The sequence below is a fragment of the Erithacus rubecula genome, assembly GCF_903797595.1.
Source record: "Erithacus rubecula genome assembly, chromosome: 29".
In the NCBI taxonomy this organism is placed as follows: Eukaryota; Metazoa; Chordata; class Aves; order Passeriformes; family Muscicapidae; genus Erithacus; species Erithacus rubecula.
Window position 1 is genome coordinate 4,370,519 of NC_136681.1, and position 20,103 is coordinate 4,390,621.

The 20,103-nt window shown below is 60.7% G+C and overlaps 2 protein-coding genes across 3 annotated transcripts; both read left to right on the forward strand.

Annotated features, from left to right (window-relative positions):
* The first annotated feature begins 1,766 nt into the window (after window positions 1-1,766).
* LOC306813418 (uncharacterized protein) lies at window positions 1,767-4,826 on the forward strand. Of its 2 annotated transcripts, XM_079328844.1 has the most exons (3): window positions 1,767-2,268; window positions 3,345-3,458; window positions 3,974-4,826. In XM_079328844.1, exons 1-3 carry the CDS (start codon window positions 2,211-2,213, stop codon window positions 4,177-4,179), a joined length of 378 nt encoding a protein of 125 aa, XP_079184970.1. In that variant the 5' UTR covers window positions 1,767-2,210; the 3' UTR covers window positions 4,180-4,826. The 2 variants fall into 2 exon arrangements, with proteins under 2 accessions (XP_079184970.1, XP_079184969.1); XM_079328843.1 differs by lacking the exon at window positions 1,767-2,268 and having other exon boundaries at window positions 2,613-3,458.
* Window positions 4,827-6,593: 1,767 nt separating this feature from the next.
* On the forward strand, window positions 6,594-18,454 carry PLEKHA2 (pleckstrin homology domain containing A2). Its single transcript, XM_079328831.1, is given in 14 exon segments — window positions 6,594-6,756; window positions 9,406-9,569; window positions 9,905-9,961; window positions 11,363-11,411; window positions 11,523-11,620; window positions 13,895-14,002; window positions 14,004-14,042; window positions 16,464-16,601; window positions 16,740-16,808; window positions 16,891-16,961; window positions 17,493-17,556; window positions 17,804-17,881; window positions 17,986-18,319; window positions 18,439-18,454. Coding segments are annotated over 12 exon segments (1,245 nt in total). The 5' UTR covers window positions 6,594-6,756; window positions 9,406-9,428; the 3' UTR covers window position 18,319; window positions 18,439-18,454.
* Window positions 18,455-20,103: the final 1,649 nt, after the last annotated feature.

Consider the following 20,103-nt stretch of genomic DNA (forward strand, 5'->3'; position numbering starts at 1 on the left):
CAGAAGCCACTGGCTGACACCACCCAAAGCAATGTACGTGTTGCTTCTGCTGGATGTTCAGCCTTTGCCCAGTTGACAGAAAAATCCTTCTTTCTCCTCTCTTTTTAACTGCCTTGACCTCCCCACATGTCCCCCCTTGTGGGCTGGTGAAAAATCTTCAATTATATGATCAACAGGGACAATTTCTGTTCCCCTGTGGGAGTCTGTGCAGGTGAAGCAAACCCAGAGATTTCGTGGGCAGTTGCTTTTTCTCTTGAGGAAGCAGAGCAGCATTGCATCAGCTCTGAGAGCTGCTGCCAGGCTGGTTCAGGGCTGGTGTCTGGTTTGGGGCACTGTCCTGCCCTCGGAGCTGATGGATCACGGCAGAAGTTTGATTTCACCCCTGGCACTTCCCCAGAGCCCCGACCTGCCTGCAGCAGCCACTGCTGCCCTTTCCCCTGGGCTGTCTGCAAAGTCTGGCTGCACTGTGATAACCGGGAGCGCAGCCCTGTGTCCCTGCTGTCCCTGCTCCCAGCGTCACCTTGTGTGTCACCTCCCCACGCCGGGTCCTGCCGTGTCCCCTCCCCTCACCTTGTCCTGCCGTGTCCCCTCCCCGCTTCTCCCTGTCCCCTCCCTCTCGGTGCTGTCGCGTTCCTGTGCCTGCCGCACGCACCCCAGCCTGGGCAAAGAAGATTCCTACGGAATGATTTACTATGATATGGTTATAGTTACATATCTATGAATACACGGTGGCTATAGCTGTATACAATAGCAGGTGTGTGTGCACCTCGTGTGCTGCTGCTGGTGTCACAGCTGGCACGGAGAGGCTGCTGCCTGTGCTCGGTGTTAGAGCTGGCAGTGTCACAGCTGGCAGTGTCACAGCTGGTGTCACAGCTGGTGGTGTCACAGCTGGCAGTGTCACACCTGGCAGTGTCACACCTGGCAGTGTCACAGCTGGCAGTGTCACAGCTGGCTGTGTTTGCTCTCTGCTCCTGGCAGTGTCACAGCTGGCAGTGTCACAGCTGGTGTCACAGCTGGCAGTGTCACAGCTGGCTGTGTTTGCTCTCTGCTCCTTGCAGCAGACTTTCATGCCCCTCCTGGCAGAGGCAGGCCCTGCCCCTGCTGCCGTGCTGCTGTTTGCAGTGTGTGTTTGCCAGCAGGTCTGTCTGTGACCAAGTGCCAACCAGTAACCCCCAACTACTGATCTCTGCCCTGTCCCTCCAGCGTGGCCTCCCCAGGCAGGAGCTTCCTCTGCATTGCCTCCTGCCCCTCTGCTTCCAGCCCTGTGTGTAACTGCATCTCCATCCGTTTTATATGTACCATAATTTCCCTTTTATATGTCAGGTAAATATTTGTAAGAGTTATACTCACACAAACGAGATTATTATAATGATTACTAATATATTTTTTCCATGTTTCATTGCCTGAGTAAAAACTGTGTTTATCACTCTTGAAAGCTTCCTTGGTGTTTGTGAGGTTGGTGATGAGTTTTCGGAGAAGTTGGCTTTACTTTCCAGGATGGGCCGTGTTCTTCCTTGTCTTTATTAATGTGGTTTACATGGCAGTTGCTTTCAAATAAGTACATTTATCATCTGTTCCTGAAATCTGCATTTCCGAGCTCTGAAATCAGACCTGGGATGACTCTTCTGGCCCTGTGACTCCCACCACGCTGTGATGCTCAGACAGCAGCAGGAGCTGAGGCAGCAGAGGGATGTCAGGCAGGAGAATCCTCGGCCTGATCCCTGCACTGAGCCTGGCAGCCTCTGTGGCCCTGGGAAAATCCTTCTGCGAGGATGGAGCCCTGGGGGTGCAGGGTTGGTTCCACGGGCTCCAGCCCTGTCGGGGTTTTCAGTTGTTCTCTCAGACTTCTCTTTTTTTGGGTTGGAGAATCTGGAGGGAATTTCCTCAGCTTGGCTGCTACTCATGACAAGAAGGGTTTTTCTTTGGATGGAGCGGGTGGGCTCGATCAAGGTCTTTGAAAGCCAGCACAAGGCTCTGTGCCCAGAGATGGTTTCCAGAGCAGGGTCTGGAGCAGAGCCCAGCCCATCCACCAGCACCGTTGGTGCCTTGCCCCACTGCCATTGCCCAGCCCATGTCCTTGGGGAGCTGTGTCCTGTCCCCCCAGCTAAGATGGCATTATCCCAGCCCCCGAGGCAGTCATCCAAGCAGATTAGCTGTAAGACCTTAAGACAAAACAGCAGCTACACACCCCACGCTGCACACTGCTGACAATGCCTGCCCTGAAGACCCTCCTGGCCCTGGCCATCGTCACCTCCCTGGCTGGAGAAAGTAAGTGTCGCTTGGCCCCAGGCAGCACAAGGTCGGGTAAATGGCTGGAGCTGCTCCTGTGCCTGCTGCTGCCCCATCCCTGGCACCTGCCTGCGGGCTGCCCCGTGCCCACCGTGCCCCTGCCCCGTGCCCACCTCACCCCTGCCCCGTGCCCACCTCACCCTGCCCCTTGCCCACCTCACCCCTGCCCCTTGCCCACCTCACCCTGCCCCTTGCCCACCTCACCCCTGCCCCGTGCCCACCTCACCCTGCCCCTTGCCCACCTCACCCCGCCCCGTGCTGCTCCCACCCCTGCAGGAAAATGATGTTTTGGGGGGAGGTTGGTTTTCTCCTTTGAGCCCCCTGTCCTTGCCTCTCTGCCCAGGTGTGCAGTGCCCAGCAGGGACCACGGAGTCTCTGGTCTCCAGCTCTGATGGAGGCTGCTGAGCCAGACTCTGAGCTGTGTTTCCCTGCTAAAACTCGGTTCCTCCAAGGCATAACCACAAAAAGCCGTTGTAAAAGACAGGGAGTGGCTGCACTGCCCACAGCAATGACATGGAGTGGGGGCAGCTCTGGACAGTTTCAGGATCTCTGGACCAAGGCACGATGACCGTGACTGTGTTTTCAGCTCGGGGCGGATGAAAGGCTGTCCCATGCTGTGAGGAGCAGCAGAGGAGACACAACACAGCCCAGCAGCGGCAGCCGGGTCACTGTGGGTTAAGGGAAGGCGCTTACTGTCCTCTGAGTCCACGAAATCCCAATTTCCCCCGTTGCCGAGCTTCCTCCGGCTGCGATGAAGGTGGAACTCCGGGCTGGAGCCGGCCCCGCTGCCGCGAGAGGGCTCTGCTCGGCAGCAAAGCAGCGACCAGCTTCCCTTCCAGCCCCGGCGCTGGCTTATCCAGCCCCGTCAAAATCAGGGATTCGTCATTTCAGGCGGGAGCAGATTTGGGTTTTTCTGGGGTGTGTGTATGCTGTGAGGGGTCACACAGCTCTTGCACCACTTTCGGCTCTGACGCACAGGAGAGAGGGGCTGGCTGCCCCACCGCCTGTCGGGGCGCTGGGACGGCCACTCACTCCCCCTCCTCATCCTCACCCAGGTAAAGCTCTGAAATGCTACAAATGTGTCGCATCCAACGAGAACGACTGCAACAAGCAGGGATCGCACAGCTGCCCCCAGTACGCCGACGCCTGCTCCACGATCACTGCACCCAGTGAGTCCTTGGCCGGGGTGCTGGGGGCACTGGGGGCTCCGGGGGAAGGGGGGCAGGACCGTAGGGTCTTGGACGGGACCGGAGGGTGAGGAGGAGCAGGGGACCTGCCGAGGTGGAGCAGGAGGTGGCTTCTTCTCGTGGGCAGGAGAGAGATCCTTTTATTCGCGCCCGCATCGCTCTCTGCTGGGACTGGGGAGTTTCATCTCCTCTGCCAGTGATCCCCGGGTCCCGGGAGTGCCCGACCCCGGTGTCTCGGGTCCCGGGAGTGCCTGACACCGTGTCTCGGGTCCCGGGAGTGCCCGACCCCGGTGTCTCGGGTCCCGGGAGTGCCCGACCCCGGTGTGTCGCGGTCCCGGGAGTGCCCGACCCCGTGTCTCAGGTCCCGGGAGTGCCTGACCCCGGTGTCTCGGGTCCCGGGTGACCCTGATCCCGGTGTCGCGGTCCCGGGAGTGTCTGATCCCCATGTCGGGGTCCCGGTTTTGCCTGACCCCGTGTCGCGCTGCCTTTCCTTGCAGACAGCGTCATTAAGTCCTGCTCCTACAAGTCCTTCTGTGACCAGGCTCGTCGCGGCGGCTCCGGCGGGGCCACCGTGCGCTGCTGCTTCGGCGACGACTGCAACGGGCCGGCTCGGGGCTACCGGAACGGCGGGGGAGCCAGCCCGCCGCCGCTGGCCCTGCTGGCCACCGCGCTGGCCGGGACGCTGCTGCTGGGCTGGCTCTGAGAGTTGGATTGTGGCTGGTCGGGGGTAGCTGCTCTAGCCTAGGGACGCGGCCGGGGGGCTCTGTGGGACCCATCCCCGCCAGTCCAATAAACGCTGCCGTTCGGAACCGCGCTCGCAGCCTCTCATTGCCAGGGAAACCAAAACCGCGAGAGAACGAATCGAGCCGGTTTCGCTTCTGGTGCCAAACCCCGCAGATTGCCGGGCAGAGCCCGGGACCCCAGTGCAGATTCGCCCCCTCCCCGTCGGTCCGACAGAGAACCTTTGTGGCTGCTTTCTGCAGCCTGAGGCTCGGCTCAGAGCGGTTTCTGTGACTGAGAAGACATGGGGGAGATCTGGGGCTGCAGGTGGTCCCACAGCTCAAAGCTCTGCTAGAAAGACCCCCAGGAGTGGTCGGTGAGCCTTGGTTTCGTGAGGGAGAATGATAAAAGTGAGTAAACAGAGTGAGCATAGAAAGGGGAATGATGGAGGGAGTGAAGGATGGCTGGGACGATGAGAACTGGAGAATTTGACCGCAAGAACTGTAATGAGCAGCAAACAGCCGCCGTCTGCTGGAGTCTGCCCCAGTCAGCACATGAGGAAAAGGGGAACAGGTACTGAAACTGAAAAGAGCGAGTTTGAACAGAAGAAAAGAAGTAATTGAGCACGTGCGGATCCAGCCGTGGAACTCCAGCTGGAGGGTTCTGCTGGAGCAGAGCACTCGGTGAGTGCTGGAGGGTGAGAGGGTCGGAAGGTCCTGCAGAGTACGGACATGGTCTTGTGGAAGTTAACAAGCCTAGAGAGTCGCTGGGCTGCTGCCGCTGTAGGAGAGCATCTGGAAAGCAGATTATTCCCTGTCTGCTGTGGATTCTGCTCCTTCCTCAGGGCCCACGAAGGGTATTCTCCTGAAGGGGGCTCTGGATGCTGTCTCCGAAGGTCCTGGGGCAGAGACGTGCCCTGCCCCGGGACTTCCCTCATGCCCCTCATGGGGTGTCTGGGTGAGTTCCAGGGGCTGCTTGTACCCCCCCACAGGTTATAGCAGAAAAACGCATTGGGAAATCCAGGAGAGCTGCCAGGCTCTGGGAACGAGGGGAGAGCAGCGCTGCCCGGGCTCCGGCGGGTCACGGGGACTGCGAGAGATGCCTCGGTATAAAAATACCCCGTGGAACAGTTTAGTCTTTGCAAGGGCAGGGAGGGGAGAGGGGGAGGCAGCGGCGGCGGGGCAGGGCTCGAGACCTCCGGGGTGCCGGGAGCAGCAGCCAGCAGTGGAAGGAGCGGACTGGAATGGGACATACACGGCTTGTCCGTGAGACGCATCCCTGCGGACCCTCGGCGGCGGCGGCGCCAGGATCGGTTTCACCCGCGCAGGGAGAAAGTGCTCCGGGGCCAGATGGAGTTTCGGAGAGAAAGTGGGGCTTCCCCTGGGCGGCACGGCGGGGGCAGCGGGTGTTTCCTGCTCCCAAATCCGCCCTGAGCTCACTCCAAAGCAGCTTTCCCAAGAGATGCTCTTGCAGAAACTGCGACCCGAACTGGGCGGTTCATTCCCGTCAGTGTCAGCCTCAAAAACCTGAGCGGTTTTGTGTCGGGTCTGGGGGGATTCACCGGGAGGGCGCCGAGCCTGGGACTGGGCAGCCCTGGGGGAGCAGAGCGCACCGGGCTATCCCCCCGGCACCGGGCTGTCCCTGGACCCGCACCGGGCTGATCCCCCGCACCGGGCTGATCCCCCGCACCGGGCTGATCCCCCGGCACCGGGCTGATCCCCCGCACCGGGCTGTCCCTGGACCCGCACCGGGCTGTCCCTGGACCCGCACCGGGCTGTCCCTGGACCCGCACCGGGCTGTCCCTGCCCCGCACCGGGCTGATCCCCCGGCACCGGGCTGATCCCCCGCACCGGGCTGTCCCTGGACCCGCACCGGGCTGTCCCTGCCCCGCACCGGGCTGTCCCTGGACCCGCACCGGGCTGATCCCCCGCACCGGGCTGATCCCCCGCACCGGGCTGTCCCTGGACCCGCACCGGGCTGTCCCTGGACCCGCACCGGGCTGATCCCCCGCACCGGGCTGATCCCCCGGCACCGGGCTGATCCCCCGCACCGGGCTGTCCCTGGACCCGCACCGGGCTGTCCCTGCCCCGCACCGGGCTGTCCCTGGACCCGCACCGGGCTGATCCCCCGCACCGGGCTGATCCCCCGGCACCGGGCTGATCCCCCGCACCGGGCTGTCCCTGGACCCGCACCGGGCTGTCCCTGGACCCGCACCGGGCTGTCCCTGCCCCTGCAGCCCCCGCGGCGGCGGCCGGGCCCGCGGCAGGTGCGCGGGACGGACACGGACGGACGGACGGACGGCGATGGGACGGAGCGACGGACACCGACCCCCCGCCCCGCGGAGCCGCCCCGCGCCCCGCACTCACATCCGGGGCCGGGTTTGCTAATGACAGACGTAATTAACCCGGAAAGAAGCGACGGCGGAGCCAGGGGCACACCCCCTCCGCCGCCAGTCCGCCTGTCCGTCCGTCCGTCTGTCTCCCAGCGCTGCCCGGCGTGCGGAGCGCCCGCAGCTCCGGCTCGCCCCGGCCCCTCGCCATGAGCCCAGGGACACCGCGGGGTAAGTGCGGGGGACACAGGGACACGGGGACACGCGGGGCCGCCCGCAGGCAGCGCTGGCTCTCGAGAGCCCTCGCCGCCCGCCCCCATCCTCCCTGTCCCGAGCTCCGATCGCCCGAGCCCCCGGGGACGCGGCCCCAGAGCTGTCCCCTGTCCCTGGCGGAGGCCCCGGTTCCTGCAGCTGCATCAGCCGTGCCGTGCCGTGCCGTGCCGTGCCGTGCCGTGCCGAGCCGTGCCGTGCCGTGCCGTGCCGTGCCGTGCCGTGCCGTGCCGTGCCGTGCCGTGCCGTGCCGTGCCGTGCGGCTCCTGCCCGACGGCTCCTGAGGAGTGTGGCGGGCAGGGAGCGGGGGCAGCGAGGGGGCTCTGCCCGAGCCCAGGGGTCCCCGTGGGAGCCCCGGAAACGCGGCGGGCGCAATTCTCGCCCAAAGTCGGGGGATGGAGGCAGGCGAGTGGCGGGGATGAGCGTTTGCAGCTATTCTGTGTTCTCGGGCTCCGTGGCAGATGAAGAGCCGTACCCAGCTCCGACAGGCTGATCGTTCCATTAAGGCAAATATCTGGAATCAGTAGCAGCGAGTTGCTGGGCGCTGCCTGCCCCGTCTGCCCCGCGGCTCGGGGAGCTCCGGGAGCTGCTCTGCAGCCGCAGGTGAGAGGAAGCGGAGCTGAGGCCCCGCCGGTCCCGGCCCTGCTGTCACCCTGCACCCAGGACAGCTCGGGCTGAGAGAGAGGAGGATGCTGGCGCTGCCCGCGGCTGCGATGGGCGCTGCGGAGGGCGGTTCGCAGCGTGATGCTCCAGAGCTCGGGCCTCCCTTTGCCGCGGGATTTTCTGCTGCAGCTCCCGGGCTGCTCCTGTGTCCTGCCGGGACAGAGCGGGGCACAGGCAGCTGGACAGCGCGGCCGCATCCCGAGGTGCTTCCTGGAAATTCTGCTGTGTGACTGCACACGAGGCCTCTGAGCCACCCCTGGCTGCACAGGGGACAGTGCCCTGCACCTCCTGCCTCTCCCTGGGGAGCACTTCCCTTTAGCTCAGGCTGGCAAGGGGGTGGTTTTGCTGTAAATCTTCTTCTGTAGTCCAGTTGCTTGCCATGTCATTCGCCGAGTCAGGAGAGGCGTGACTTTTTTGATGGGATTGTGACTGAAAAAGCTGGCAAGTGAGTTGCTCCAGAGGTAGGAAAGAGTCCTGGAAGTCTCTGATACGCTTCACTAGAAAACTGAGAATTTTCTGGCCCTGCTGGATTTCCTCTGGGTGCCCCACGTGTTAGCAGGGCTGGAGATGCTACTTTTATAATTTTCTTATGGAATAGTGCAGTTCTTGGTGGCTCCAAAGAGAGACCATTTGTGTCCTGTGGGAAGTGAGAGGACAGGAACCTGGCTGGCTTGGTGCAGAGTGTGGGACAATCCCAAACCTTCTCTGCCCAGAGGCTTGTGCATTGCCAGGTGCAGCCTGAGGTCAGTGTGCACAGAAGGGCTGGGCTGGTTTGTGGTCTCCAGATGAGCATGTGGTAAGGAAGGATGGTGGTGGTGGGACATGGAGACTCCCAAGGGGCTGGGGGCTCATCTCTGGGCTGCCTGTGGCACATTGTGCTTCCTCCTCATCCATCTCCTAAGTAGAAATCTCTAGATCTTTGTTTTCAGCAGAAGGAAGGGTTTAAGAGGTTTGGTCTGAACCTGTTGGTATGGTTGAAAATACCAAGGGGTTGGCTTTCCATGTGCTTCTCCATCACAAAAATAACCCCACAAAAAAGCAGTGAGACATGGAGTGCCCTCAGAAACCCCTGTGCCAGGGCACTGTCATGGTCTAAAACACCCTCTGCCCCTGCAGCAGCACAGTCCCCACGAACCACCCGATACCCATCTCTGACACGTTGGTGATAAACTCAGATCCTGACAGCAGGTTGACTTGTTTCTGCCTCCTCTACCTTTGCAGCTGCACCCCAGCTCTTGCACAACCCTCGCCTCCCCGGGCCCCACTCCACTGCCGCTCAAAAATAGTATTTCCTCCTTTTCCGCATGAGTTCTTTTATTTGTGTAGCTCTGCTTCTGGCACCTGCGTGATCACCACACTCCTGCCAGACAAACCACACTGGGTTCACTCACATCCTTTGGGTAACGGCTGCCCCATCCCTGCCCTGTGCCATGGGGAGAGGGCTCTGCGGGCACTGGGGCTGTCCTGCCCCGTGTCTGCTGCCCACAGGGGACACAGCATGGTGACAGTGTTCCCGGGTGGGGGCAGTGCTGGGGGGCCGTGCCTGGGCAGACCTGGGGACGCAGCGTGGCCCTGCTGTGGTGGGTCATTGTTTTCCCTGCTGACTCGACATCCTGGCCGCACAGATTTTCTGCTGGAGTTGCAGATTGTTCCCCGTTTCCTGGGAGTGTGCTCAGGCTCTCTCCAGCACGCTGCTTTGGGATTATTTTTCGCCACAGTTCTCAGGGATCTGGTGTCTCATGTCAGATCCTTTGTGGCTGCTTTGTCCAACCTCATTTGGTGGCTCTTGGGGCTGCAGGGGTGGGTTGGTGGGCTGTCCCTTCCTCTCCCCCTGGAGAGCTGGGCTCTGGCTGGGCTCCTGAGCACCTGGGCTGGGTGCCGTGGGTGCAGGAGCAGCTCCCTGGGGAGCAGAGCACCCCGCAGTGCCTGAGCCTGTCCCCACCCCAGGGTGATGCCAGAAGGAGCCCGGCATGCCGTACCTGGACCGCCAGAACCGTATCTGCGGCTTCCTGGACATCGAGGAAAATGAGACCTGTGGGAAGTTTCTGCGGAGGTATTTCATCCTGGACACCCAGGCCAACCACCTGCTGTGGTACATGGACAATCCTCAGGTGGGCACAGGAGCCAGGCGTGTCTGTGAGGCTGTCAGGGAGTCTGTGGGCACATCCCACCCTCCCTGGGGCAGGACTCCTCCGGGTCTGCCAGGCCCTGTCTGCAGTGCCAGAGCACCCAGGCTCCAGCCCTTCTGTGGCCCCTGTGCTCTCCAGGACTGTCCCAGGGAGCACAGCAGGGCTGGTCCCGCTGCTGAGGGCTCTGAGCTGTGCCAGGTGCAGCACAGGGAGGTGGCAGCTGCTGCCTGACCCCAAGGGCACAAAGCACAGGCTGGATTGCCCCCGCCACCTTCTCCCTGTCATTTACCTCCCACTGCTCATTGTGTGTGTTGCAGAACCTGGCCATTGGAGCAGGTGCTGTGGGATCTCTGCAGCTGACCTACATCTCCAAGGTAATGCTGGGGTGGGGCAGAGGGAAGCTGAGTGCTCCCTGTTTTCCCCCTGTCCTTGCAGCATTCCCGGGAGAGGCGATGGCTTGGCCTGGGAGCGACCAAGGTCCTGCCTGAGCCAGTGACCTCCTCCCTGGGATGGAGCCTGAGTGGGGCTGTGGGGAGCAGGGAGGGACCCCACAGCACGAGGATCCTGGTGCTGAGACCGTGCTCATCCTCACCCGTGCAGAGGCACAGGTTGGGGTGCAGGGCTGGGGTGCAGGAGGAAGAGGAACTGCTCTGCTGTGAGGAAGGATATGGGGTGACCAGAACTGAGTGGAGTTGGTGTGAGCTGGGCACAGAGCTGGCACCCAGCTAAGCACTGAACAGGAGCTGTGCCTGTGCTCACAGGGCAGTGCCCTGAAGGATGGGAGCTCCTGGAAAGCCCCTCCTGTGTCCCAAGGGTGTTATCCACGCTGAGGGTGTTATCCCTCCTCCTTGGGAAGGCAGGAACAGGGCAACAAGCAGCAAGTGCTGCAGGGCCAGGGACTGAGGCAGTGGAGCTGTGGCTGGGTCTGGAGAGTGGAGCTGGCCCCGTGCTCCTCCTGCCAGAGCCCCTCAGCTGCCCTGGGGTCTGGGGGCTCGTGGCTGCCACGCCAGGCACAGCTCAGATTCATCCTGGAGCTGGATTTAGCATTGGACAGATCTTTCTGTTCCTGCTGAATCATGATTTATAAATTAAGCGCAGATGAAGCAATGCTGGGAGGCTGAGCCTTCCCCATTTTGGAAAGAGCCTCACAAATTATATAGGTTTTAGTTTAAATGAAAATTGCTGCAGGACAGCATTTGGTCCCAAACTGCGGGGTTGGGTTCTGTCAGTGGCTGGAACTACCAACAGTAAATATACCAGAAAAATGGAGGTTTGCTTGGGAAAACATATTTAAAGCATTATGGACTGGCTTTGAAGAAGGAGGACTGTCAGAATAAATACTCCATGAATGCTGTTTGTGGAGCCTCAAGGAATATTATTCTTATATAAACGATTCCTACTCTTCAGGGAAAAACCACCACTATTTTCCCTCAATTCTCTTAATTGCTGATGAGAGTGACAGTGTTAATCCAGAAGAATGGATGTTTTCAGGTCCTTTGAAAGCTTTCTGTCCTGTGCTGCGGGGGATGCAGGGATGGATGTCCTGGCTCTGTTGTGACCCTGCCCCTGTGCTGGGGGCTGTGGCACGGGCCAGCTCCCTGCAGTGCCACAGCTGGGCTCCGCTTCTCCTCAGCTGTGGGGCTGTGCTCAGGGGCCGTGTCCAGGGGCCAGAGCCCAGGCAGGGAGCAGGGTGGGTGGGTGGAAACTTCAGCTCTTGTACCCGCTGCTGGCATGTGCTGTTATCTCTAATTTTTCCCTGATTTGCTCTGTCACAGGTCAGCATTGCCACCCCCAAACAGAAGCCTAAAACTCCCTTCTGCTTTGGTGAGTGAGTGGGGTCCTGGTGGGCTGTTCTGGGGGACCCCCTGCCACAGGAGGCTGCCCCTCAAATCCTGGTGCTGCTGCCAGCTGCCCTTGTCCTTCCCTCCCTGGCAGTCATCAACGCTCTGTCCCAGCGCTATTTCTTGCAAGCCAGTGACCAAAAGGACCTGCAGGACTGGGTGGAGGCACTGAACAGGGCCAGTAAGATCACGGTGGGTCACTCAATGCTCTTCTCAATGCTCTTCCACCATCCCCAGGGATCCTTATGGCTGGTCCACATCCCCTCATGCTCCTGTGCTCCTGCTGCCTGGGATCTGGCCCAGCCAGCTCCTCACTGAGGCTGTCAAAGGGTGGCTTTATTGTGCTCCAGTAACTGGTTTATTCAGTTTTTATTCTCCCTGGAACAGCAGCCAATGCCCCGCTCTGCAGGCTGTGCCTGCATCCAGAGGGGCTCATCTGCCAGCTCCTGTCTGTGCTGTGTGCCCACAGAGCCGTGAGCTGATGCTCACTGACCCAGCAGCTCTCAGTCTGTGCTCTGCACTGCCCCAGGGACAGCTCTGCTCCCTCCCTGGCAGCCCTGGGGTGACACTCAGCTGCCAGCGCCTGCCCCGGGGGCTCGGGGGCTCCTGCCTGGGTGGGGGTCCCTGGGAAAGGGCTGGGGGCTTCTGCCGAGCTGCACCGAGCAGTGTGGCCAATGCACAACGTGAGCAGAGCTTTACTGGGCCGTGCACTGATGCGTGTTGTTCATGGTATGTAAACTGAATGTAAGGAAAAATCGTGCGAGCAGTTTGATTGGAGCCTGTCCATGAGTTTTTTATTTAAAATCCCTGGGGTGCCGTGTTGTAGCTGTTGTGGGAAACTCATCTGCAAGAGCAGACCTAGCTCCCATTTTCTTTCTGTCTCTGCACACACAGTAATTGTGACAACCTTTGCACTTGCAGCTGCCAGACTGCTCTGGCTGGTGCTTTCCTTCCTGGGTCTGGCTGACCCTGGCCACGGGCTCCACCTGCAGAGCTGAGGCAGGGCCTGCCTGGCCCCGTGCTGGCTGTGCTGCCACAGCCTCCTCCAGGGTCTCTCTCTGGGCAGGGGGATCCTGGCAGGGGGGCAGCTGGGCTGACAGCAGAAGGAGACGCAGCCTGTGCTTCTGCAGGAACCCTGGTGATTTCCATGCCCTGATTTGGGCTAGCCCTTCCCGGCTCTGGCTGCCCCAGCTGGACCGGCTCATCCAGCCCTGCAGGGAGGAGCCTGGCAGAGCCCGGGCTGGGGGCTGGGGGCGATGCTGCCGCGCTGCCCCGCTCTTGGGCTTGGCTTGGGGCAGCCGAGTGCGGGGCTGGCAAGGGAAACTCGGGAACTGCCCAGAGCCAGGTGCCAGGGGAAGGGGCTGGGGAGGGCGGGGAGGGAAGGGGAGGATCTGTGGGATCTGTGCTGCTGCAGCCCAGCCTCTGCCCAGGGGTGTGGGGCACTCACAGGGACACGGCCAGCGCTGGGGGCACGCCTGCTCCTGTTAGCCAGACCCTGCTCTCATTAGCCAGACCCTGCTCCTGTTAGCCAGACCCTGCTCCTGTTAGCCAGACCCTGCTCCTCGTTAGTCACACCCTGCTCTCGTTAGCCAGACCCTGCTCTCGTTAGCCAGACCCTGCTCTTGTTAGTCACACCCTGCTCCTGTTAGCCAGACCCTGCTCTCGTTAGCCAGACCCTGCTCTCATTAGCCAGACCCTGCTCCTCGTTAGCCAGACCCTGCTCTCGTTAGCCAGACCCTGCTCTCATTAGCCAGACCCTGCTCCTGTTAGCCAGACCCTGCTCCTCGTTAGTCACACCCTGCTCTCGTTAGCCAGACCCTGCTCCTGTTAGCCAGACCCTGCTCTCGTTAGCCAGACCCTGCTCTCATTAGCCAGACCCTGCTCCTCGTTAGCCAGACCCTGCTCTCATTAGCCAGACCCTGCTCCTGTTAGCCAGACCCTGCTCTCGTTAGCCAGACCCTGCTCCTCGTTAGCCAGACCCTGCTCCTCGTTAGCCAGACCCTGCTCCTCGTTAGCCAGTCCCTGCTCTCATTAGCCAGACCCTGCTCCTGTTAGCCAGACCCTGCTCCTCGTTAGCCAGACCCTGCTCTCATTAGCCAGACCCTGCTCCTCGTTAGCCAGACCCTGCTCCTCGTTAGCCAGACCCTGCTCCTCGTTAGCCAGACCCTGCTCTCGTTAGCCAGACCCTGCTCTCGTTAAGCCTGGCTGTGAGTGGAGCAGGGACAATGAGAGGAGCGAGTGTCCCACAAACTCACTGAGCTGCAGAGGCGAATCACAGCCTGTGAAGGGAAGTTTAATCACTGACTCCTGTCATCTCTGGGTGTCTCCTGTCACCCAGGGGCTCCACGCCCTCCCTCGCTGGGGTTGGGTTTTAAAGGGATGTTTCTGCATTGGACAGAGATGGGGTGCCCAGTGCAGGTGTGGGGGTGCCACCCTGTGCCCCTCATCCCTTCCTTTCTCCCACAGGTGCCAAAGGGCGGCAGCGTCTCACCGGCCACAGAAATCACCAAGCCTCCAGTGGTGGCCCAGGCCCAGGAGAGGAAGTCCCAGGTGGCCTACAAAACTGAGATTGTTGGGGGGGGTGGTGGTCCACACGCCCATCTCCATCAACCAGGTGAGCTGGGCTGCTCTTCCATTTCTGGAAGCAGTGTGCCTGCAAACCCTTCCCCTGCAGGTATTATGGGCTGCTTGGGCACCCTGCACAGCCCTGCTCTGTCTCACTCTGAAGTGTGATGAGACCAAGGGGTGTGAGGAGGAGGAGGAGGTCACGAATCTGCTTGGTTTCCTGACCGTGGCCATCCACCCACGTGTCCTGGGTGCAAATCCCCCCTTTAGGTACCCAGGGCAGAGGAGCCTCGTGTCTGGGGCCCCACAGCAGCCACAGGGACTGTCCCAGGGTGGTGGCTGCCACTTGCCATGGCTCTGTGTCCCCTCCCGGGCACACAGCTGGGGGTGCACGTGACCATCAGCGTCTCCCACGTTTGGGTTCTTGTCCAGTTCTGGGTCTCACTTCAGCTCTTATCAGTGGCAGCACTAAAAATAGGGTAGAGAATTAGATCATTGCAGCAATTTCTTCTGGCAGATGCTTTTAACACTTCCCTGGCCACAGGGTTCATCATGATGCAGAGGTGTACAGAGGGCTGTGGGGTGCAGAGGGGTTTTTTGGAGGTGGTGCATCAGCTGTCAGAATATTTCCGTGCTCTTGCTGCTTCCCCCGTGTGAAATGGCCATTGCCCTGCTGAAGCTTCCTGGGCGGGTCTGTGGTTTCCTGGCTGTGCCCCAGCCCGTGCTGCTCCAGCAGTGCACTGGGGAGTCCCACGCTCTGGCTGCACCCCAGAGCAGCAGGAGCATCCCCCCAGCTCCTGGCCATGGGCATTTCCAGGAGTGCCCTCACCTCTGCCTCTGGACACCACACCTGTAGTGCCCAGCAGAGCTCGGGGTGTGGGTGGCATCCCCATCAGATGCCACCTTCAGCCCTCAAACTGCTTTTCTGTAGCCCTTCTAATTTCTTGTTTTTAACACATGGTTGCCAAAAGGGTGAACAAGTACCAGAGCAGCAGCCCAGAAAGCTGCAGACAATGAGAGAACATCAGCTCTGGGCTCTGGCTCGTTCCCTGCCCCTGTTCAGCCCTGAGCCCTTGGCTCACTTGGGGCTTTTGTTGGGTGGCTTTTCCCTGCAGCAGGGATGGGATGTCCTGCAGCAGGGATGGGATGTCCTGCAGCAGGGATGGATGTCCTGCAGCAGGGATGGGATGTCCTGCAGCAGGGATGGGATGTCCTGCAGCAGGGATGGGATGTCCTGCAGCAGGGATGGATGCCCTGCAGCAGGGATGGGATGCCTGCAGCAGGGATGTCCTGCCTGCAGCAGGGATGGGATGTCCTGCAGCAGGGATGGGATGTCCTGCAGCAGGGATGGATGCCCTGCAGCAGGGATGGGATGCCTGCAGCAGGGATGGATGGCCTGCAGCAGGGATGTCCTGCCTGCAGCAGGGATGGGATGTCCTGCAGCAGGGATGGGATGTCCTGCAGCAGGGATGGATGCCCTGCAGCAGGGATGGGATGCCTGCAGCAGGGATGTCCTGCCTGCAGCAGGGATGGGATGCCTGCAGCAGGGATGGATGGCCTGCAGCAGGGATGTCCTGCCTGCAGCAGGGATGGGATGTCCTGCAGCAGGGATGGATGCCCTGCAGCAGGGATGGGATGCCTGCAGCAGGGATGTCCTGCCTGCAGCAGGGATGGGATGCCTGCAGCAGGGATGGATGGCCTGCAGCAGGGATGTCCTGCCTGCAGCAGGGATGGGATGTCCTGCAGCAGGGATGGGATGTCCTGCAGCAGGGATGGATGGCCTGCAGCAGGGATGTCCTGCCTGCAGCAGGGATGGATGTCCTGCAGCAGGGATGGGATGTCCTGCAGCAGGGATGAGATGCCCTGCAGCAGGGATGTCCTGCCTGCAGCAGGGATGGGATGCCCTGCAGCAGGGATGTCCTGCCTGCAGCAGGGATGGGATGTCCTGCAGCAGGGATGGGATGCCCTGCAGCAGGGATGGGATGTCCTGCAGCAGGGATGGATGCCCTGCAGCAGGGATGGGATGCCTGCAGCAGGGATGGGATGTCCTGCAGCAGGGATGGGATGTCCTGCAGCAGGGATGGGATGTCCTGCAGCAGGGATGGGATGCCCTGCAGCAGGGATGGGATGTCCTGCAGCAGGGATGGATGCCCTGCAGCAGGGATGGGATGCCTGCAGCAGGGATGGGATGTCCTGCAGCAGGGATGGGATGTCCTGCAGCAGGGATGGGATGTCCTGCAGCAGGGATGGATGCCCTGCAGCAGGGATGGGATGTCCTGCAGCAGGGATGGGATGTCCTGCAGCAGGGATGGATGCCCTGCAGCAGGGATGGGATGCCCTGCAGCAGGGATGGATGTCCTGCAGCAGGGATGGGATGTCCTGCAGCAGGGATGTCCTGCCTGCAGCAGGGATGGGATGTCCTGCAGCAGGGTGCCCTGGGTGCTCACTGGCTCTGTTCTCTTGGCTGCAGGATGCTGGGGAGGGCAGTGAGGTGGCTGCACACCCTCTGCTGCGGCGCTCGCAGAGCTACATCCCCCCCTCGGCCACCAAGCCTCCCGCAGGGCCCCCCGTGCTCAAGAGTGGCTTCTGTGTCAAGCAGGGGAACGTGGTGAGTGCAGGGCTTGTGGTGAGTGAGTGGAGGGATCATGGTGAGTGCAGGATCTTGGTGAGTGAGTGATGCTCTGGGTGCAGGACCTGGACAGAGAGTGGCAGGGCTGAGCACTGAGAATTTCCTTCTCCTTTCCAGAGGAAGAGCTGGAAGCGGCGGTTCTTTGTCCTGGATGAGTTTTCCATCAGCTACTACAAGTGTGAGCAGGTGAGCAGGACCTGAGCAGGGCTCTGGCACAGCAGCAGCCCTGGGCAGGCCAAGCCCACCGCTGTCTCCTCTCCCCCTGCAGGACAAGGAGCCTTTGCGTTCCATTCTCCTCAAGGATGTTTGCAAGACCCACGAGTGCCTGGTCAAGTCTGGGTAATGCTCCCACCCGTGTTTCCCTGCTGTGGCTGGTTCAGGCCAGAGCTGCTCCTGCTCCAGCTGCTCGTGGGAAGTGTCACTCGAGGTGTCAGCCTCAAACTAGCCCAGGCTGCAGTGTCTCGGAAACAAGTTATTGCAGTAAACACTGATAAAATCAAAGTAACCTAAAGATTTGCAATGAAAAATAACCTCAGAAAACAAACCTCTTCAGCTACAGTAAAAACATAATGATTTAAGGTGTCTCTGAACAGTTTATTCCTAATAAGTAACGGCATGCTGATATTTAAAATGAGCTGGGAATGCAGTGGATTATGGTGGGGGAGGGCAGGGGTTTGCTGGCTGGTAGCAGAGCTGGGGGTTTGTGGCTGGAGCTCTCTGGAGATCTGGACTCTTCTCAGAACCCCAGTGAGATCCAAGGTTTGCCTTCAATACATCCTCCCCAGCACATTCCAGAGATGATGATAAACTCAGGTTTTTCTGTCCACCATGGCTGCTGGGGTGTGACTGTCTCTTCCTCACTGTTTCTAGTGACCTCCTGATGCGAGACAACCTCTTTGAAATCATAACGAGCTCCAGGACCTTCTACATCCAGGTGAGCAGCTGAGGCCAGGATCCTTTTGGGGCAGAAGGCTCAGCTCTGGAGAAGTGGACTGTTCCCCACAGCCCCTCAGCAGGGAACACCAGCAGCTGGGGCTGCAAGGCTCTAGTGTGAGGGAGAAGTGCGGGGGGGGTTCAGCTCTCCCTCGGGATTACGCGTGGCAGGGGCTGTCTGTGAGCAGGGGGGAGGCAGGGCCGACCCCCGGCAGCCAGGCCAGCCCCGCCGGGCTCTGTGTTTGCAGGCAGACAGCCCCGAGGACATGCACAGCTGGATCCGGGCCATCGCCGCGGCGGCACAGGCGCTGCGGACGCGCCCCAGGGTAGGTCCCGTGCGTTTCACGCTCGCTGTCACGGGGGCGATGCCCGTGCACAAGGGATTGGTTTGGCGGGGGTCTCCCAGCCTCGCTCTGCCCTGTCCCTGCAGGAGATGTCCTTCGCGAGGTCCGGCTCGCTGGCCAGGCCCGGGGGCCCCTCGGTGCCGCCGCGGCCGCCGGCGGAGGAGCGGCGAGCGGGGGGCAGAGCGCCCTGCGCGTCCTCCTGGCAGCCCTGGACGCCGGTGCCGCGGGCGGAGGGGCAGCGGGCGGCGCCGGGGGAGCTGCCGGCCCCGCTCGGGGACCCGCTGGCCGTGCCCCGGGACAGCCAGGGCCGGCCCGCGCCCGGAGCGCGCCTGCGGCACCGCTCGGAGCCGCAGCAGCTCCGCGAAAAGCCGCTCGCCTTCGACCTGGACGATGAGAGCATCCGCACCTCGGACGTGTGACGGGCACCGAGCCGGCACCGAGCCGGCCCCGGCACCGAGCCCTGGTACCGAACTGGCCCCAGCACTGAGCCGGCCCCAGAACCGAGCCCCGGAACCGAGCCGGCCCCAGAACTGAACCCTGGCACCGAGCCGGCCCCAGAACCGAGCCGGCCCCGGCCTCCCTCCCTGCTGGGGACCCTGTGCTGGTTTGGGTACTCGGGGTCCCTTCCCTGTGCTGCAGGATCCGTCTGGAGCACAGCTGGAGCACAGCTGGAGCCCTGCCCCGCAGGGAGTGGGGTCCCTGCCTGCTCCTGCCCAGCCTTGGCCCCTGTGGTTCCATGTTTGGGAAGGCACTCGCTGTGCAGGGCAGGAGATGCCGGGGACCTGCATGAAGGAGCATCTGCAATTGCATCCTTTCCCCACAAACCAGGTCTGGAGGAAGTAGCTGAAAGTCTTGGAGGCATGAAGGGGAGTGTGGCCTTTCTTGTGTTTGTCAAATGTTTCTCTCCCCTTTGATGCTGCTCAGATTCAGAGCTGGGAGACACCAGCCTGCATCTGCCCACACAGGGGACTCACTGCAGCTTCCTCTTACAGTGACTTGTTCCCTCCGGCCCACACAAGGGTTTATCAGCAATCTGCTGGCTTTTAACTATGTTTTTTATACTTGTGGCTCCTGTTGAACCCCAGCCTGGGCAGGTGCTCAACAGCCTCCAAAGGCTTTTGGTACTTCCTGAGCACGAGCCAGGGCAGGCAGCAGGAGCGACAGGGGAGCATCCTCAGGTGTGGTGTTGGTTTTGCACTGCACACACCTGGGCACAGACAGCCGTGCCAGGTGCTGAAGGGCTTTCAGTAAAAAGCAATGAATTCTGAGCACCCGATGGAACTGGGCAGACTTGTCCGGCCAACTTAGCCCCTGCCTGCCAAGATGGAAACCAGCAGGAGTTTCTAGAGCAATGTGAATCGTCATTTCCATAACCAAATGAGCTCCTGTAGGTGTGATGAATAGTGTGTAGAAAATCCAGGTGTTCCCTGGGCAGAGAGATCATCTGATACCTTCACCCCAGGTGTGTGCAATCCCTGGGTGCTGAGTGAGAACTCGGCTCCCCTTTCACTTCCCTGGCTTTGCTCTGCTCTGCTCAGCCCAAAGTGCTCCCCAGGAGCAGAACATCTGGTTTGTCCCAGCCCTTCTGGGGCCTCCAGCTGTTTGCCAGCTGTGCCTCAGCCCAAGCCTTGGTTAGCCTGCCCGACCTTAATGTGATTCCAGCTGTACCTTCCTGCCTCGGTCCCTGTGGGACCCGTGGGGCTGCTGCAGGATGGCACAGAGGTGCCTTTGTGCAGCTGGGGGAGGCAGGAATGGGGTCCCCCAAATTCAGGGGGAAGAGGGTCTCAAAAAAGGGGATTGTGTGGAGGTGCTGGAGGGCACAGAGACCATGAAAATGAGTGGGAATCATCACAAAGGGTACAGGGTGAGTGTTAATATTATTTAATTGTAGTTACATAGATCCTGTTGTTGTTCCTTTTTCTTCTCCTTTTTGCTTTATTTGCACTAGAGTTTGAAACTTTCATTTTTCTAGGCTGACTTGCTGTTTGGCTCCTAACACTGTTTGGGAATGTTTTAGTAGTTTGGTAAGCCCATCCATCATTCAGAGTGTTCAGTACCAGCGTGCTGATCTCGGTTTTGGAGAGCAGGAATGCAGAGGGGTGATGGTTCTTTTGTGCAAGGCCTTGGAACCACAGACTCCTGAGTATTCCTGGTGCTTGATAATTGCACAGTTTCCTCAGGCCTGGGAAGGTAAAGCAGAGGCT